This window comes from Lepisosteus platostomus, chromosome 3, assembly GCF_059453375.1.
Source record: "Lepisosteus platostomus isolate fLepPlt1 chromosome 3, fLepPlt1.hap1, whole genome shotgun sequence".
Taxonomy (NCBI): Eukaryota; Metazoa; Chordata; class Actinopteri; order Semionotiformes; family Lepisosteidae; genus Lepisosteus; species Lepisosteus platostomus.
This window is the reverse complement of record NC_142613.1, coordinates 38,167,705-38,188,608: the sequence shown is the minus strand read 5'-3', so window position 1 is coordinate 38,188,608 and position 20,904 is coordinate 38,167,705. Positions and strand designations below refer to the sequence as shown.

Genomic DNA, 20,904 nt, shown 5'->3' with positions numbered 1-20,904 from the left:
GTGCAACAGTGGAACCAGAACAGAAACAGAAGCATTGTTTCGCATAAGAAACGAGCTGAGGTCACCAATCTACGTGTACATCCGGTATTCATGACATAGCTTAACTATTGCAAAATCAAAAATAAATAACAGAGCATAATAACTTTAAAAATGAATCAGGAACTTGGGTACTACTTTATTCTGGTTCTATAGTTTTGGGTTAAAGCCTTCTTTTCAGTGAATTTTATGTTAATTAACATAAATTAAATTATATCTAAATATTTAAAAATATCTCAGTGTCTGGGCTAAAGTACAGCATCTCATTTTGTCTGCACCATGTTCCTCAGGCAAATTTAAGTCCTCATTGGTTTTCGGTTTTTCTCTTCTCTTCATTCTGTCCCTTTTCATGTCTAGGCTGCATCTTCTGACTTGACTTCCTTTTGCTGCCAGAGTGAGCTCTGATTAGGAACTCACTCGAGCCCTTGCCAGTCTTTGAACCCTTCTGTTTCCTTAGAGTGCCCGCAGGCCTGGATGTAGCAGGTGCCCTTGAAGGAATGTTATGCAAACCAACAGTACCTGGCTTTCGTGTTGCCCGTGGATTCAGTTTGACCTTTGGCTTAGTTACACCTGTCCCTGGAGAAACCTTTTTCCTACTTGGCTTTCCTGCTTTTGATTTAGAACCTTTCTGGTGGTCAAAAGCTGCAGGCTTACGTTTTGGAGGCCTATCAGGACTCTTCACTTTCAAGCCTTTTCTAGGTGTGGCTGGTTTGCAAACTGGCTTTTTAGTTGTGATGGGCTGGTGAACTGGTTTTTTAGTTGTGACGGGCTGGTGAACTGGTTTTTTAGTTGTGACGGGCTGGTGAACTGGCTTTTTAGTTGAGGTTGTTTGTGGGGTTGTCGATCTTTGCACAGCTGTCGTAGGCCTGGTTGTTGTGGGTACATTTGTGACAGGTGGTTGTGTGGTGAGTTTAAGCCTTTTTGGAGGTGCTCGCGTTGGTGGTTGTGCATTTGAGTCCAGTACTGTCACTGCAAAGTAGAGGAGAAGAAAAGAACAGAATTTATCGAATATAACAAATATCACTAAATACATTCTGGGAACCATGTAAGTCAAAATATTTATTAGAAAAGTTGTTAATATGAGGAGCCAGCTTTGATCATACATGGCTTAGAGTTAATGTAGCATTTTGTCCAGCTGCGCACAGAGTTTGGGCCCTTCTAGTTTCATTTGTGAAACCCCATGCCAATTGCTTAAGATAGAAATGAATAAGTGGTGAGCTTTGCCTAATTTTTCACATTCCTGAATTTCACATTGCCTAATATTTCACTAATATTTTGTCATGGAACTGGTAGAGTATAATTCTTTACCCTGTAAAGTATTTGGAATATTAAGAGACACTAGCTTGTGAAAGCAAAACACACACGCAATATAAATGCATTATATACAAAAGATGTAAAAAAATATACAAATCAAGCCAGATTCTATCACTTGTCTCACTACATTCATTGTTTATTCTACAATACTGTGGCTATATAAGCAACAGGAAAACTACAACTGTTAAACTTAAAAGTCTGTATTAAACTACTATGTTCATTTTTGTCGGCTCTCATGATTATTTCATGACATACTTATGAAATTAAAGCACAAGTTCAAAAGTTAAATGGCCCTTTTAAACTAGAAAAATTGTTTTAAATTACTGAAAAGTGTGTTGATCTGATCATTGTTATTAAAAAGTCCGAGACTGTTTTTAAAATCTGTCGCCCCCAAGTATAGCTGCTCACCTTGAAAACTCTTTCTTCAGGCAATTGTGCAAATAAAAGTTATTTAAAGTTATTAGCTGACCGTATTCCAGTGATGTTTGTGTAGGTCATTTTACAAAAAGTTTTTTTTTAATTAGTGAAGTGTGTAGATTTTGTTTAGAATATTTTAACATGCATTGACTTCTGCTTGTTGTATGAGCCTTTGTATTGCAAGTACAGTATGGCACAGCAGTTCTCTGCTGGCAGCAATAGTTATATCATTCTAAACTCCATGCAATTGCCAAAAACTGTTTTAAAAATCCTCTCAGTCACTAAATCTACAGAACTACAGAACCACTGAATATAATAAGAGCCATTTTCAAAAATGATCAGTCGATCTTCAATTAAGTGATTGCTTTTACTTCTTTTTTGGTTTTCATTTCTATATTAATTCAAGTTTTGAGAACAGTTTTAAAATAATTTTAAGACTTTGTTCCTCTTATTATTCGAAAGCAAATATCTAAATATTTCTTAAAACCTTTGTGTATTAGAACTAATATTTCAACAATGTGTCCTTCTTACTGTATATCTTCTCGGTGTATTGCAAATATTGTCCTGTTAGATTTCTGTTAATTCTCTGAACCATGTTGATTGATGTACTTTACTGTAAAATAAGTGTGACAGTGCAGTTCTGTGATATAAGAGGTGTGTGACATTTTCATTAATAGATAAATGTCAAGTGTTTTACATTTTATGATATCCCTCATTTTTTCTGACTTAAATTAATAAAAATGGAAATTATTTTAAACTTTTAACACACAAATCCCAGTCCCAGTGGTTAATGCATTTCAGCATGTAGTAAGATATCTGCTTCTAGCCTGACACACAACTCGCCAAAACAGGTCTGATTACCTTGTGCAAAGGGATTGTCATTCATTTAAATTTCCTGTAGAATTAATGGATTTTGTCTTTTATTCAAGGTCATAAATAATCAAACATTTTTGTTTGTTTTATTTTTTAAGCAACTGATATTTTGCTATAACAAAATACTATTAACATGTTGTTTTGAATTTGAAAAATGTATGTTACTCATAAATTTGGAATCATCCATGTATTTTGATCACATTGTCTTAGAGGAAAGCTCTCTCCATTTGGAGGATCTAAAATCCTGCTGGAGCCCAGAAAGTCATAGGATTTGCTGTTTTGAGAAGAGCCTGGACAACTAACACGCTTTTGGCAGCCTATCAAACAACACCAGTTGGTAAATTCCAGCACACTCAGCAAGTAACATTACTAAGAGACAAATTAGCAATCTCTAGTCCCTACAGCCTAATCTGCAATTAATGTTTGAGCCCCTCAGAAAATATTGATCTGTATTCTAGTAGGTTCAGTACCTAAAATATAGAATCCTTTTACTCATACCAGTGGAGTCAGAGTTTCATAGTGTCAGTGAAGGATGTTAATCCACATGGTCATTTACCAGACGTATTTTCTTTTCCTAGAAATACAGTATTTCATACAGAAGATAAAATGATAAATAAGGCTCAATGCAAATCCATATTGGACAGTTTGGAACATTAAACAGCCACAGAGAGAAAAGCCAAAAAAACCCAAAGTGACTTACATGCTTGGGCCACAAATGGTATTCGTTTCCCTTTCACTTTGATAGGAAGTGGCTTGTGTTTACATTTCCCTGGTGAAGCTCTCCTGTAAAAACAAAAATGAAAGGAAAGAGTTTTACAAGTACTGTGTCTCTGTTTAGACCAGCTGTGGCATTTATTTTCTTTTCAGCTGAGAGCAACACTTGGTTTAGCTAGTTATTCATTCAGTCGTTCCTAAACTCCAGCCACAAACGTGGACAGCCCAGAATCTCTGAGGCCGAATAAGACAAGGTATTGAGAATCTCCCACATTATCCAAACAGAATGGTCAGAACAGTTCAACCAGAGCCAGTAGATGTCTGCAAGGACAATTTGTGTCTTTTAGTCTCGGGCTTAATTTCTTTCCACTCGTCAGTGAAGGTTTATGTATAATATATGTAGAGATCCTTATCAAAAGCCAAATAAATTACCATATTGTGTTTGAGTTCAGGTCTTTTATGTTTTCACATATGATAGGTAAACTTTTTTTTACATCACTTTAAAAATATTTTTTCTATCTTGAGCTGTACCACAAATAGACTTATTCTCAGATGTATTTATTAAAATCTTTAACACTTTCTAATTCATTTAACATAAATTTCCAATGTGATGCTAGATGCATTTGTTCAACATTATAGCACATAATTCACACCTGCTTACCAATGTGTGTTTTGAGAGTGTATGTATACCACATGCGGTCATACATACGGTATACTATGTATACGCATAGTGGTCATACACTTAAGTGAAGAGCAAGAGAGATTAAGACATCACACAGAACCAAGTTATAAACTGTGGTTTAAAAGTAAGAAATTTGAATGTAAATACAAATCTCTCTGGATTCCTGCAGTGGTCATTAGTTTTCTGTCTTGAGTACATTAGTTTATATGAGGTATAACGTTTAACTCATTTCAAGAGTCATATCCATGTATAAAAATGATTTGACGTTGTTTAATGAAAAAAAAACAATCTACTGTCGTTTGTAGATATTGCTTTTAGTAGAAATAATACAATAAAACACATTTCCATAAATCAATGAATCATGTACAACACAAGACTTTTTATACAAATATAAAAAAATACCAGTAGCTGAAGCAGTTAAAACAATTTGGCAATCCAATATGTTGAAAGTTGTTAGCAGGTATTTAGTATTTTTTAGGTGTTTTGTATTTAAAAATTAGGGCTTTTATGGTGTTTTGCAGGAAAAAATATAATGTAATAATGTAGCATTTATAACCAGTTTGGAAAGACCATACACACCAGGTCAGTTACATAGAATCACCATTTTCAATTACTGATCAAAAATACTATTCACAGGAGAATTCTACCAAATGTCCCTCATTAATTTCATGTGGGAGTTACACAATCTGTTGGAAAAATGCAAGATTGTACTGTACACCTTTTCCATTCAAATTTAAAAGAGCTTTTCAAACACCTTCAATCTTCCATTACTGTGTGTAAACATACTGTACATGCCCTACACACAAGTAGAAAGATAAACGTGATCACGAATGCATTATCTATGTCTTATTGAAAATGATCATGCTTTGTCTTTCAGTATGTTTTAAATGGGCTAGATACAGTATATCAGTAAAGTAAAACTGAAACTTCTTTTCATTTTTGCATGTAAATGCATCCAGTGTTGCCAAGAAAGTAACTGGGGTCCAAATGTCTCTGCATGTCATTAATGAACCCTAAAGAAACCCTGCTGCTATGTCTCTGGCATATTTCCACCTTTATACCCACAAGGGTGAAACCAAACTTATGAATGAACATTCTGCTGTCTGTCCTAATGCACAAGGGGGATTTCCATCTCACATCTGAAAGTCTATTATTGTCTGCATCTTTTTTTTTCCAAGTGAGAAAGAGCTTTTGCCTGGTGTTTTTGATATACAAATTTTTGCTCATACATTTCTTATGTTTCCTATGTGTGTGATTTTGGACCATTTCTCAAAAGATGTAAATGAGGATTCTCTGAACTGCCTATAAACTGTCAATGGTTTTGCTGCAGTTAAGAAAATGGGATTTCAGGTGAATAAAACCTCTGTTTAGCTGACATGAGGTAAATTGAAAGTTTGGGGTTTTGAAATGTGAAGATCTGATGCATACTTGAAAAATAAAAGGTAACATTGTTAGGAATTACTGATTTGTGCCATTAAATAAATAAAAACTTATTCAAAAGAGACAAATAAGATTCAAGGATTCAAGGTGAATGTATGAAACTCTATTACGCCAAAAGATAATATCCCAGAAATAAACTGACAGGCTTTTGCAATAATCCTGGTTTATTGTGCAAACTCACAATCATGTACATCACTGATCAGATCAGTCCTTCCACCATATTACAAGGTGAATTAATAGCTTTTTTATTTACTGGATATAAACATTTACAGTCTACTGCTAAAGGATCCAGGAAGGGTTAGTCACCACAAAACTGATGGTTAATCAACTACAGTAAGATGTATTTAAAGCTGTTAAAAAGCTTTATTAACACATTATAAAAAGTGTCTGGAGAGAACATTTTATGCTATCACTAAACTACATACCTGGAAGGGTCCATAAATTTGTAAATAGTTCCAAAAGGAGAATGTGCACTTGGATATGAAGTAGCCATGAAGTACAGTTCTCCTGACAAGACAAAACAAATGTTAAATGTGTTTTTTTTATTTTAAAGTTACTCTATATTGTTAAAACCCTTTTTTAAAGATTATATACAATACCATGACCTTTTGTGCAAGCACATTTTTTGTAAATTACAGAAATAAATGGCATACCATAACCATTATACTTATAAACAGAGTACCTGGTTATAAATGACTGAATATAAGGGCATTCTAGTTACACTGAGTTACTGTACTTCTCAGAGTGTGAGTTACGGAGTTGTGTGCTTAGTGTGGAGCTCCACACCGGCTACTTGAGTAGGATCATCCTCAGCTGCTTCCTCAATTGCAATGATACAATCTGCTGTACAAAGATGGACGCAAACTGGCCCCATTCATAACATGGTAACTTGGATTAAGAATATAAGAAAGGGTACAAACAAGGAGGCCATTTGACCCATTTAGTCCTGGCCTGTAGTAGTTAATTAATCTAAAGATCAAATACTGTATAGCCATTTCCTTAGGAAAACCAGAACAACAGCTTGCTGGAATCTGCTCCAGCTGCCCCACACTCTAAACTGGAAGAAGCAGTTAGAATATGGATGGATGACCCTGGAATGATCAATTTCTACGTGAATATCAAGTATATGTCCTGGTAACATATGATTAAAATGATTATGTAGTGACTGTTATTTCAGGAATAAGCCACCTGTATACCCTGAAAGGTTCCTCTACTCTAGTATCCTCTAGAGGACAGGAACCTTTTCTTCACATTCATTGCAAAGGATGGAGGCTTTAGTACTGAGCTAGAAACTGATTTGCTGCAATGGGTATTAATTTAGTGTTCTATTTTAAGACAGTATTGCCTACTAACTAAATAATCATTTTCAGTTAATACTCTACTTTTTGGTCATTGCAATTGAACCAGGGAGGCTGCTGGAGAAATTACCACTTCTGTATTCTGTGTTTATGAGATAATTCACCAATATTTTGTTTATTTTACATTATTGTCTCAACCAAAGCATTTTGGACTCCTGGCCTGCATCTATTCTGATGTCCCAAAAGCCTGACCAAGGCCTAATCCTGTCACACACTGCTCTGACAATCCTGTGTGACATAACACTAAAGATATTTCACCTGCTTCATCTTCAGCAAAAGAGATAATAAATTTGTGGTGGTGGTTGATGAGCCCAGGAAAGGAGCAAGTCTGAGTTTCACCCATGCAGATGCTCTTCTCCTTCCAGGTCCCTGTCCTCTTATCTTCCTGCAATGCCATAAGTCGACTGGATGAAAAACAAGATCTCATATTTTATCAGCTTGTAATTATATTACAACTTTCAATGTAAAAGGTTCATATAATCCTATTAGAAATATATTCACTGTGATTTATTGTTGTATATAGCACACTGTCATTGAAAATAGCCTTTTTTATTACCAATGATATGCTGAAAGTTTTTGTGTACCCTGTTTATACAGTAAATATAAGAACTGTAGTTTTTGAAGTGTCTTCAAAGACAGACAGAGAAAGCAAAGGAATACTGAGGCAATTTTTACAATCAAAGCAGTTATCTCCTAAAGACAGAAACATTTTTTTTTTTATTCTTTAAGGGGATATCAGCTTTGGGTATTATCCAGGATCATTTAAAAATATTAACCCATAACATTCTTATACAGTATATATGTATAGACATTTAAAATTGCAACTTTAAAAGGATTGAAATAAAATAACAAATAGATATTCCTACACATCTTTAGTTATCTGTAAACAATTTCATGATTGTCAATATTACATTTTAATTTTGAGTAAGAAAACTGTTAAATGCTTTATATTAGTCCATTTCTTTATAATACATGTAATAAATTTAACTGATTGAGAGACTTTCTGGGAAATTGCACAATTCAAATAGAAAGGACATAACTGTGAATGTAGAAATTCTTTTAAAATGTGCTTCAATTAATGTAGGAATTGTTTATTTTTGAGGATATTGTGTCTGTTGTCAATGGTATTTATACTGTTACAGTATATGATACCCATCTCCCTTCATAAAATTACTCTTTGCAAAGGGGATAAATATGCATAGATATTTCAGACAACTTAACATTAGTTGCATTCAACACTAGTGAGTCACATCAAAGAATCAAATCCTACTGATAGAAAATTAAAATCATAAATCCCTTCATCTTACCCACTCATGAAGTCTCCAAAAATGTACAAGCCATTTAGATTAGGTGACTCGCATCCTCTGTACACGTACCCCCCAGTTACTGATTTCCCTTTGTGGTGACTGTATGCAAAAATTGGAGGGATATCATCTAAAAAAGAAAACAGTGTAAAAAAGTGTATGGTATACAAAAGAACCTTAATGCATTTGTGAAGTTGATTACAAGTTTGTTACAGAGCAGAGTTTTGTTTATTTTACATAAATTCACATTTAATGTTGAAACTATTTATGTACTGAACTTTATACAAACAGTCCTCTCTCTGAAGGGGTCTCCTTACCCAATGAGGAGTTGTGACACATCTTCACATCATAGCATTCAAATCCCTCTTTTGCTCTCCATCCATAGTTGCCTCCTTTAACAATGATGTCAATCTCTTCAAATCTGTTCTGGCCCACATCACCACAGAATATCCTCCCTCTCCCCCTGTGCGTAACCAGGTCTCCGCGGTCAACAGAGCAGCGCCATATGTTTCTCACTCCGTAGGCATAGACTTCTGGCAGAGCGCTCTTGTCAGAAATGAATGGGTTGTCAGGTGGAATCCTGTAGGGTTTTCCATCTTTGCTGCTCCCATCCACATCAATGCGTAAGACTTTGCCTAATAGAGTACTCCTGGCCATAGAGGGAGAAGATACACACTTATAGGCAACAGCATGCTGGGACTTTACAAACAGTGATAACATGTTAGTTAATAACAATGTTTACAAATCTCCATCCATCCATTTTCTAATCGTTATATCCAATACAGGGTGGCTGAGAAGCCAGAGCTTATCCCAGCAAGCCACAGGAGTAATGCAGTCCATCATAGAGCACACACACACCAGGGCCAATTCTCCCAGAAGTCAATTATCCTACAAGTATGTCTTTGGACTGTGGGAGGAAACCAGACAACCCAGAGGAAACCCACACTAACACGGAGAGAGCATACAAACTCCATGCTGATAACACCCCGAGAATTGAACTCAGTGCCCCAGCACTGCGAGGCAGCCATTCTACCCATTGCACCACTGTACTACCCTGGTTCCAAATCTCATAGAATAGTGTTCGACAAAGTACTGTACATTTGACACAATCTCTTACTTGTTTTGGGCATTTCCAAACTTCCCAAAAGGGTCCCCAGCTTTCCCCCCATCTCCAGTGAAGATGTACATGTAGCCGTCAAGACCAAACAAGAGCTGCCCCCCATTGTGATTGGCTGCAGGCTCTTCGATCTCAAAAATGACCCTGTTAAAGTAAAATACAAGGTGGCAAGTTCATTTCTGGCAAATCTTACTGATTTAGATTCCGTTTTGTGTGACTGAAACACCAACAAATCAAGTTCAGCTTGCAAAGATGAGGATGGGAATGTCGGTGGTTGCCATTACAAGGTTCCAATTGACTATTAATAGCCCTGCAGACAGATATGGTAGCTGTATGTTTGACTTAAATTGAGTTTCCAATGAGTTTGGGATGGATAACAGCAGCCAAGTTCATTCAGACACAACTGCCATAATCATTCTTGACGTCATTTCCTCATGTTAAGAAAACTACAAATAGTCTTCTTTCCTTTCCATTCATCTTTTGCATTCCTGCTCCAGCCAATCTCCTCCTTTGCAGTCACCCCTTGGTCACTACTCACTCTGCAGAGGGGTCTGAGAGGTCCCCTCCTCATCCTGTGGCCAGTGGACTGGCTCTTAGCCATGTGAGTTTAGCAAACTCTTACTATTACTCAACATTCAATAAACATTATTAGTACATCTATTTCCTGGGTGTTGTTATTCCTTGTGAAGGCCTCCAACCTGAACTCTACATGGCAAGAATTGACCAATTGGTGTAGTAGGTTTAATGCTTGGTGGATAAGTGGGGGTGCCAAGTCCTGTTGAGTACTGTATGTTCTACATTTGAAATGTATTTAATATACTGCACTAATAAGAAAAGGACAAGAAAAAACATTGTGTAGACAAGTCCCTTTTAACATTATGAAGTGTTAAATATGAAAATATTGAATATTGCATGCTTACTATACTGTATGCTTGTCAGATACAAAATTATTGCAAAGGACCATGAAGTTGAAATCAAGAATGTCTTCAGTATTAGCTGTTACAAGACAATAGAGACTAATTACATTTCAGTCATGTGAAATATGCTGTAAATTCAAAAATCATCATGAGTAAGGTGGTTCTAATGAGACATTCTACATTGTAAGGAAGTACCTGTATATAAAATCAACAATTTTAACTTTCATTTTAAGAGATATAGCCCCCTCTGCTGTTTGAATGTAGCATAGTTTGTCTTTGCTCTTTCTTCAATATGTAAAACTAAGATATTCCTGACAATTCTGCAGATAATTATCCCTTCCCTCCAAATGTTTAAATATCATTCTGTCTTACAGAGAAAACCCAGGAAGGTTTTTAATTTTATAGTTTTATAAATTAGCCCATATCTAACCTCCAAATTGTTTCCACTGGATCTGTTAACCAGTAACAGGTATCAAAGGTGTGCAAAGAAAAAAAGATGCCTAAAAAGATACATCTGAAATCTCATATTCATGGCAAATGTGGTATATACCTATTTGTTCATACTTAATTTCTGTATGCTGATCTTTGTTTTTAATAGATTGATAAATATCTAAAGTCAGATGGAGTTCATTAAAAAGGTTCTCACCTCTAAACACAGGCATTTCTGTTTAAAAAAATAGGATCATTTATTGCCAATATAAAATTGTGTACTTCTTTCAAGTTCGATTTATAATATGTCTTGTTTTGATATGTGGGAGTAAGAAAAATGGAGCAATTATTTTTAAAAAACATATTGCAGTAGCTGTCCTTTTAACGTTATAATCATCTTAATTTATTTCCTGGTAATACCCTTCAGTTTGGGTTTGTGACTTATTGTCTAATATGACTTAACTGCTGCCAGACCATGCTAGACTGGAAAAACAGCATAAGGAATATTCTGTATGGCTCCTTTCTATGAGGATTAGACTACGTCTATGTCTCCAACTGTAGGGGCTTTTGAATAGCTTTTCAATAATAACAATGCAGAACAGAAAATAGTAATTCGTTTTTTTAGTAATGAATATGTAAATTATGCATAACATAAAAGTGATATCCACATGGCTAAAATGCACCAAATGCTTTTTTTTAGACCCTGGAGATTTTCTGATTAATTAACTGAATACTTTAACCAAGATACTGTAGCCATTTTATTTCAAAGTCATCCAAAGCCTGTCGATGCCTTAAGCACAGGCTAAAATATTATTCATTTTTCATAAATTAATTACAGAATTGTGAACTACTGTATAGTTGGTCTAAAACAATCACACATCTCTATCCTTTAGGTGCTTTCACTCATACATCCTATAGTTCATACCGTAAGTCAAGAATTTAACAGAATTGTCCATCATTGTGCTAATATAAAAAATGTGTTGTTTGCACTGCTTCTCTGTTGTTGACTGGTGTATAGCAAATACAAAATGGATACAACTTGATGGCATGAAACACTAATTTCCCAATTAAAATACCCTTTTTTTAAAATGAACATCTTAAATGGCATATGACATCTTTTCAGCCCTTACCATAATATGTGACAAAATGTGTAAAAAATCATTCAATACTAATTCTAGTCCATCGCACTGATGAGGTCTGACCATAAATTAATAAAAAAAAATTGAGTTATAGCTTGCTGTAAAATAATAACAGTTTTTGAACTACAATCCTAAATTGTATTCTAATACAAAAAAATGATTGATTAATCTCTCAGCACAATTTAATGGACTATACTGTCATTCAGAACAACAAGAAACTAACAGCGTCTTACCTTTCTGAATGGGGATCAGCTGTGTTCATATCATGGGCTGACACCTTCAACTCACTGATCCTGATCTTCTCCACTTTGTCCTGGACTGTGATGGAGTAATAGATGAAAAAACGGCCATTGTGTCTGTACTGCGGGTGAAAAGCAAGTCCAAGAAACCCCCGTTCATCCCCTAGCCAGGGAGTGGTCAGCACTGTACCACTGAGGTCCAAGAAGGGCTCTTCCAAACGGCTGCCATCCTGCAGGTAGATCCACACAAAGCCCAGCTGCTCTCCTACAAACATGCGGTGGGTATCGTCATTGCTGTGCAACATCAGTACTGGGTTTCTCAACCCATTAGCAACCTCAATCAGGCACAGCTGAAGGCAACCACTCCTGTCCTGAACCATACTACCTAGGTTGCGGTTGAGGATGGTGTTCTGAAGCACATTTGGATAGCAGTAGTCTTGGTCTGGTAGATTAAGCAAACTGCAAAACATGAACCTGTCCTTCTCACAGGTCTCCTGGATATGCTTGTCATCAGTAAGGAGCTTTACAACTGAGTGGCACTTGACATGGAACTCTGAACAGTAATTGAAGCAAAGACCTGGCAGGTTCCTCAAGGGAGTGTACGGGTCTTCAGCATCATACAGGTGGGCAGCATAAGGAGAGCACTCCTGAAAAACAAACTCAGTATTATTTTGCGAAACGAATGTGTCTCTTTCTTTAGTGGTTCAAGCTTTAATCATACAAAACCTATAAGTCAACAACAGGTGAGTTAGGATATGTAGGAAATATATGTGTATTTTGTTTCAGCCAGGAGCAGAATATACTGTGCAAATGAAGTCAACAGCCATTGGGCCTTCTTCTTATTGTTTCTAATCATACTGTATGTTTTCCCATTTTAAAATGCCATATATGAATGTCCACATTTCCATTTAAAATCAAATGCAAATACTATTCTCCAACACCAAATGTCAGTTCCATTATTTCTTAACAGAGCAAGTCAAAGGTGAAAGAGCTAAACTTGCATGCCAGCTGGAAGATAGATGAGGGTTGTCCCATGTCAAATGCATTTAATCTAGACCTGGGGTAGGAGACTGGGGTCTGCCACAAACAGCACATAGACTAGATGAAACCTCCTGTTTGTTGATTAAAAATGAATTGAAATTCAACAAGCTGAATTGATTTTACAAAAACAATAGTCCCTGTTTTGTAACAGCAACCCCACTATATAACAGATGTGATGGAGAAAGAATTACAGTACTGAGAAAGGTTTGTGAATCACCAACCAAATTATGTGATTATGTTTTACCATGATACCCTTGTCTGCCAAAATAACCAAAACTGTTTATATTTACTATTTCAAAGTTTTTGAGATTCAGATCACTTTATTGGCTATATACAATTTCTGGTATTAGGAATTCGTCTTTTTGCTTACCCCAACTTGCTCACCATGAGACACACAGACAGGGAGAGAAGCATACGGCGCTCCTGGAGCAGTTGGGGTTAAGGGCCTTGCTCAGGGACCCAACGGATTAGGATTCCTCTGCCGGCTGTAGAATACAAACCAGCAACCTTCCAGCCATAGGCGCAGATCCTTAGCCACAGAGCCATAGCACCACCCGCGAAAGGAGAAAAGGCTTTGACCCATGTGAGGATCGAACTCACTACCTTCAGATTTTGAGACTGACACGCTACCTATTGCGCTAATGAGCTGCTCATTATATAAAATGAACGCTGATATATGAAACAGAAAAAAACTAGCAGTGTCAGTGAAATAATAAGTGAAATATTATATTATTAGAAATCTCAAATCACAGTACTAAACAGACCCAACTCTGACAGTTCTACAACCAAATGTATTCTGTCACAAAAATAAAGAAGTTAATTAACTGATCTGATTAAATAAGTTCCCGACAAGGAATTGAAATAATCTTTTCTTTGGAAGAATGCAACACAAAGATTCAATTCACTGCTGAATAAAAGTGAATAAAAATAGAAAACTCACTACAAAACAAATGTAAATAGTACTTTTCTCATATAAAACTAACCTTTCTTGTGTAATTCTTGGATTCTTAGTCATATCTAACAATTTGTGAATATTGGTTTTCAAATGGTTTCTAATTTACATTTCTTTCTATAATTTTAAAGCAGTATAACGTTTACAGAAATTGTGGAGATACAGTACTTTCTGGCAAAGCTATTATTCAGGATATACAATATTTCAGACAATGGAAAGTTTTCTTTTTATTTTTGAATTATCTTGCACACATTTAGTGGATCTTCCAAGCTCATACATAACAGAATTTTGAGTTGTTTTGTTCTTCCAATACCAATATACATGTTTTACAATGCACAACAATTAATGTCCATGTCCATAAATCTTGCATCATTTAAATCTCAGTTTATAGACTTCTGCTTCAGGGGAATTTCCATTGATCTTTATAACAGATTATTATAAAAATAGAGTTCTTCTGTAACAAATTAGGACATTTAAATATTCTATATGCAACATGTTACACAATTGAAATTTAATTTTTGCAAGCTCTGTCAAAACCAAGGTGATTGTAAAATGAAAAAACTACATACCATCAACAAAGTGTTGTTGGGGTAACTGATTAATCATAACTGCCCTGAAGATCACGGTAGCTCATTTATTAAATTAAATATATAGCACAATTTCTAAAGTACAAAATTTCAATGAGCAGAATCCATTATTTCAGAAAGTATGTGGTAAAGTTTTAATAGTAGAAACAATTTTGTTTTTTTAAGCAAGATAAATTAGATTTTTGTTCACTTAAAAGTAGGGGTTTTGCATTTTAGATGCGTTATACTGTACTTTGGGATGTAAAAGCAAAAATATTTTCAAGTCATTATGAGTAATAATAAAGTCACAAGTAAAATATTTCACACAACAAAGTTTCAAAACGTAAAAAATGGTTAAGATATTTTTTCGAAACACGGTGCTCTCTAAAAAACTAAGCAAACGATTTTTTTTTTAAAGTGGGGTTTCCTCTGCTGACACTTAATGTTTTTCCTAAAGTGCCAAGTACAGTATTTCCAGTTGCTCTTAGCAAGCGAAACAGTTGTTCTGACACCGAAATGTACAGAGATCTCTATAGCCGATGCTGGGGGAAAAGTAAAGAGATACTGAGTAATGTCGCGTTCTGTAGCAATATAATACATCTTTGTGAATTCTGTACCATAATTGTCATTATCTCAGCAAATATTATGCATTTTATTCACGTCCTCGACTCCAGACAGCCTGCCAACTACGAGGACCGATGCTTAAAGACAGCCCTCCAACCGTATTTCTCACATTACGTTTTGTCGTCTCCGGTGAACTTCAAGAATTCAATCAATATTGCCTAACAAGTGCAGGACAGAGGATGACTTGGTTTTCCCCAGTATGTTTATTAGGATGCAACATGCTCACCAATGTGTATTTAGCAAGTATATACAGTAGGTTGACTGTGGCAGACGTAGTAAAGACATGCAGACTAGCACAGCAGCAGAATACTGGCAACTGGTTGTACTTCTATGAGCTTTGTATTGATATTGATTTTTTTATCTTCAGTGAAGCTACGACAAAAATGTAATACTACCTGCAACTCCTGGGAGCATCTTTGGATTTTTTTTCCCAAAACGTGAAATTATAGCTAACAACGTCCTCATAAATTGAACTTCATATTTTTCCATAAATGATAGACTAAAATTCTGTTGTTGAATACTTTATTAAACATTGTGAATGTTTTTGTACATACACTAATATGTCTTCTACAGTAGTTTATGAAGAAAAGCACTAATGTATCACAACGCATACATTTTAACGTGTTTCTCATCTTTCATTTTATTAAACCGAACGTGCATTCACATAATTGTATTAATAAAACTAGACTAATACCTATATTTTCCATTATTATTTGCTTAAGTGACTAGATCTCAAATGTACGCAAATTAGTGCTTAAATTATCACTATGTAATCACTGGTGTATGAACTTTCCTTATTAATATTTATTGTGACAGGAAAAAAAGTCCAGTAAATGATTGAATTCATAGCAGAGCATGGAATAGGTTTTATCTCATGTATGTAAACCATAAGAAACCATGAAAAAGCAAAGTGATTTAAGTATTGAAAAACACCTCAATCTAGTTTAACAGTTAAATTCTAAAGAACGTTAAATAGTTTACCAAGTTATGTTTCCATCAAAAATAAACTCTGGCTTTTAACGTATAGTATAGTTAAAACATTTAAAACAGGTCCACTTCAGAAATCAAGCATAATTAAATGCAGGAGACCATGAAAGTGTTTTGCGTGTGTTTGTGTCTTTGGGGCAAAAATATACATCTTTTCCATAAATAATTTGATTTCAGATAACTCCCACTAAATACAATCCTAGCTTCTTACAAGTGCAACGACAGGTATTATACCTGGCAGAGGATGTCTTTAACGAACCCACCGCACAGTTCGTATCCCTGGATATCATAGAAGTCCATGATGTCCCAATATCGCTCTGCAATGGCGTTGTCTGTGTCCTGGTCACAGCACCCAAACGTTTCATACTCGGTGCAGAATTCCAGGTGGAAGGGAGGTTTAAATGGAGGTCGGTAGTCCAAGCACTGGGGATGACCAACTGACTTTCCAACCAACAATAACACAAAGACTATGAAAAGCAAGCGATTAAGTATGAGAGAGAAGTTAAGTTTTCCAGCTTGTCTGACCCCCTCGGCATACAGCATGTGGGAATCTTTGCGGTAACGTGCGCACTGTTCTAGGTAATCATGGGCACCCGGCTTAGTCGTCATCTTCGCTTTATAATTCATATGGTGCTCAAATGTTTGCTCTGGTTCTCAATGGGGTTTTTGTGGGACGGGTAATACCCCTCTCCTTGGCTGGAATTTCACACGTCATTCAAACATCACTCGTGTGAATTTGCTTTTTTCGTCTAGGAATTTTGCAGCGCCAGATTGATCTTTCTTGTATTTAGGGTTCTTGAAAAGTATTTCAGTACAGAATCTAGACCTACTGCTTAATCACAACATTGTATGGCTGTTGAGATAAATGACTAATTTAAAGTCGGACAAGACGGACAAGTCGGACCTTTTAAAATGAAATGTTTAAATATTTAAAGGAGATTACTATGTAGATGAAATTGTTGCATAAAAAAGTGTAGTTTGTAAAGTATTAAGGATTCATTGGCTTTCTTTATGTTTTAATAAAATCAGTAGCACACCTGATAAATAGGGGTTCTTAAACTGGGAAAATGCTGGTTCAGTTTTCCAGGCAGTATTTCCATTGTGTATCTTTTATTTGCTCATTGGGTGTATACAGTATAACATTAATCTGCTTTATTCTGTAATATTATACATTGTAATTTATGCTGGGCAATCAGAATACCATTTGTCTTTTGTGATGTATTCATGTTCAGTACCACAGACATATCAGTCTAAAAAAAACATCCTTAAATGGTTAAATGAAAAAAAAAATCTCAGGCAATTCTTCCACCACCTCTGTCACAGCAAGCATTTTTGTTTTCAGCACTTTTAATGGCATTGCTTCTTTCCCCCTTTTTAATAACAAGTTATACTTTCATAGTTTTTGATTAGATGCAGGTGCAGCACCAGATTGTCATATCTGCATTGTGATTAATTTTGTCTGCATTATTTCATATCAATAAGTTTTAATTGTATACATTTGCATTATGCTTCTATGCACTAATATTTAGTAGATTCATTCACTGATGATAATATTTCACAGTGCCATATGGAGTGGTTGTATTATAATAGTTTCAGTAAATGTGTAAATAAATGGCAGAATTTGGTTAAATATAACATACTAGTGTGTCATCGCATTGTTCTATGCAGAATGGGATTGTTTTGGATGGCTGCAAGAGTGTGAAGGTGGCAGAAGATGATGTTTCTTATTTCTCATCAAGTGAGAAAGAAAACGTTTTGTGTTATTTTATGACTACTACATGACATACAGGGTAGTGTATTGAACATTGACATCTGGGATGTAGGAGATGAGAGAACTCATGACAAAAGACCAGATTGTGAGTAAACTCTTCTAAATGTTCTTATGCCATTGTCTGTTACTGTTCCTGCCATAACCGGGTCAACGGGTCATAACCCGTTGCTTACTAATTGAGTGTTACTGTACAGTACGCATTTTAAAGTCTTACCAAGTTGTTGCCTGCACATGCCTGGAGGTGTATAAGGAATGGAAAGTGAGACTGCGATGCAGTCTGTTCTCCCTTTATAACTGTGCTGGGAAGCCAGTCAGAGCTGTGAGCTGTGAATTTGGGGGTTGCAAGCAAGGTGCTTAAATTAAAATAAAATAAAAATATTCAGATTCCTATTTATACTGAATCCACATGATCATTTTTAGCCTAAAACCAAAGAAGCTTGACTTTGCTGGGTTTAATGGCTGAAGTATGAAATGTGGAAAATCCTTCTTTTTGAGATACTGGCTGTAATATATTCTTGTAAGGCATCATTTCTGTCAGAAAATTATAGTTCATACAGAGCTGCTCACCTCAACAGGAGAGAAGTCTATTGTGTGGCTTAATGTGCTATTGGAAAAGAGTGACTCTTTTTTTCTCTGCATGCTTCCTCCTCGGCACTTGATTTTTTTATTTTGGATGATCACCACCTTGTATTTCCTGTGATACAGGGGCTGGATTTCTTAGAAAGGAGTGATCTTTATTTTGATGTGCAAATAATATTGAGTCCCTCAGTCAGGTGATTAGAAATTCGAATCTATTCTGATGAAGGATCACAATATGGGAGCATCATAAAAAGTCCAACAAGATATATAGCAGTGCGGGACCTCCCAGCAGCTGTCTTTGCTGATAAAACATCAGGGATCAATTCATCAGAGTCTGTCCACCTCTGGTTAAAAGATTAACTGTGCATTGTTCACATGTAAGACCACAGGGGGGAAGCCTGCACAAAGCAGAATCTACAGAGTCTTGTCTTCAAGAAGATATTGATAAAGGAACTTCTGGAGCAAACGGTTCAGTGATGTTATGTTTTAACATTTTCATGTCTGTTGTGGAGAAGCATGGGGGTGCAGTGGTTAGCATTGCTGCCTCACAGCACTGGGTTTAATTCCAGACCTTGGGTGCTATCTGTGTGATGTTTGTACAGTATGTTCTCCCTGTGTGCATATGGGTTTCCTCTAGGTGTTCCTGTTTGCTCCACCAGTCCAAAAAATACTGGTAGGGTAACTGGTTTCTGGGAAAACTGGTGCTAGGTGTGAGTGTATGTGTGTCTGCCCTGTGATGGACTGGTCTCCTGTCCTCATACCCATTGCTTGCTGGGATAGGTTCTGGCTCCCCCGAATGGTAAGAAGCAGTTAGAAAATGGATGGATGTCTGTGGTGCTGAAATTTTGTTTTTCTTTTGTGTTGACAGCAACAGCTTTTAATGCTGGATGAATTTTGATTCATACCCAGTGCCATGAAATTTTGAAAATGAAAAACATGAATCCCTCCATGGATGATAATATTTAGCTTTGTGGACATTCTGGCCAGGGTACTAGCTAGTTTTTATGAGTGAAAATAGCATAGTGAAAACTACATTCTGTCCACCATATGACCTTTCTCTTCAATGTTAGCCCTTAAGGTCTGACCTTGTGGCAGAACAGCAATCACTTGACTACCATTGCAAGTTTTACTCCTCCACTCCAACATACATACAGTGAATATACATAACATATTGAATATATGTGCAACAAAACAATTATACTTAAATTAACCATCTACGTATAAAAATAATACAACATACTTGGTACAGGAACATATACAGCACATTTAAAGTAAAATGTAAATCATTACACAAAATGGATTTACTTACTCATTTGAATCCCATTCTGTGTGCCTCCCATTCAGCTGAGTTTTCCACTGTATCCTACAGATTTAATTTGATGTCAATTGATATCAGCCTCAGGCCAGAAATCCTTTCCTTCCCATTGAATTTAGTTTTTAATGAGCATTAGTTTTGAAATGGATCTCTCTCCAGTTTCTACCATCACAGGTAAGGTGCTGAATAGAATTAGAGTGATTCACCCCTCAGATACACTGGCAGAGATGGCACTATTTTTAAAAAATATGTTGGCTGTATGACTTAAAACTGATTAACAACTCTCTGTAAGCTCTAAAGTTTGAGAAATGCACAACTACTAAATTGATGCAGCCACAAAAAAAACATTTACTCTAAAATAATTTTTGGAATTGGGATTTTTTTTTTCTAAATGTCTTATTACTTTCATTACTTTGTATTTCCTCAAACTCTGATTCCTCTTCTGATTTGTCGGACAATATAACTGCAGTGTTTATGAGCTTCTTGAAATCGAGCCATTACAAGGCTAAATCGTCTGTGGCACCACTGAGCAAAGTTACTGCTTTGTGGAGGTCTGTGTCTTTAATTGTAGCATCTGTGACACAATAATTACCTTTCCCAATATCCTAGTTTGGAAGAAACAAAAAAAACAACAACAAAATTTAATTTTCCTTGATAATCTCTAATGCTGCTTTCTCCACTGCCTTTGTATTTTTACTTAAAAGAAATACTTTGAATAGTACTTTGATGAAATCCACTTACTTGATCCTTGTATGGACTAGTCATTCATAGGAGGATGACCATCTGGAAGGGCTCAGCTTTTTTAGGGGTTTATTGGGACAACCTTTCTGAAGTAGAGTCAAATGAAAACATTAGAAGTCACCTCTTAATGCTGTGTACAAAAATTATACAACCTTTCAATCACCTCATAAAGTGTATAACCTCTGACTTTCTTTTGACAGTATACAGACTGTATACAGTATAACTGAAACATGGAAAGCTAGGTTTAGATCAGTGTATGTACGCAGCTTGCAGTTTTTCCTTTGATGTTCTTGCCTGCACCCCAAAATGCAAGCAAGAATATTATGGTGGCACCTCACACCCCTGTCCA

The 20,904-nt window shown here is 35.9% G+C and overlaps 1 protein-coding gene and 1 non-coding gene across 2 annotated transcripts; both read right to left on the bottom strand.

Annotated features, from left to right (window-relative positions):
- Positions 1-213: 213 nt before the first annotated feature.
- hhipl2 (HHIP-like 2) lies at positions 214-16,785 on the bottom strand. The gene is made up of 9 exons (XM_088625557.1): positions 16,384-16,785; positions 11,974-12,626; positions 9,256-9,399; positions 8,456-8,787; positions 8,142-8,268; positions 7,093-7,238; positions 5,902-5,983; positions 3,341-3,423; positions 214-1,005 (listed from the first exon to the last, which is right to left on the bottom strand). The coding sequence occupies exons 1-9, from the start codon at positions 16,774-16,776 to the stop codon at positions 341-343; spliced, it is 2,625 nt and encodes an 874-aa protein (XP_088481683.1). The 5' UTR covers positions 16,777-16,785; the 3' UTR covers positions 214-340.
- Positions 13,596-13,668, bottom strand: trnal-caa (transfer RNA leucine (anticodon CAA)). The gene has a single exon. It is a non-coding gene; the product is annotated as a tRNA-Leu (tRNA).
- Positions 16,786-20,904: the final 4,119 nt, after the last annotated feature.

What these genes read in the sequence shown, in the direction of transcription:
- hhipl2 (XM_088625557.1), bottom strand. Translation starts at nt 16,776, where the DNA reads ATGAATTATAAAGCGAAGATGACGACTAAGCCGGGTGCCCATGATTAC. An exon ending in GTGTCACAACTCCTCATTGG is followed by an intron (nt 8,269 to 8,455) that starts GTAAGGAGACCC and finishes TTTCTTTTTTAG; the next exon opens with ATGATATCCCTCCAATTTTT. An exon ending in TTTTGCTGAAGATGAAGCAG is followed by an intron (nt 5,984 to 7,092) that starts GTGAAATATCTT and finishes TTGTCTTGTCAG; the next exon opens with GAGAACTGTACTTCATGGCT.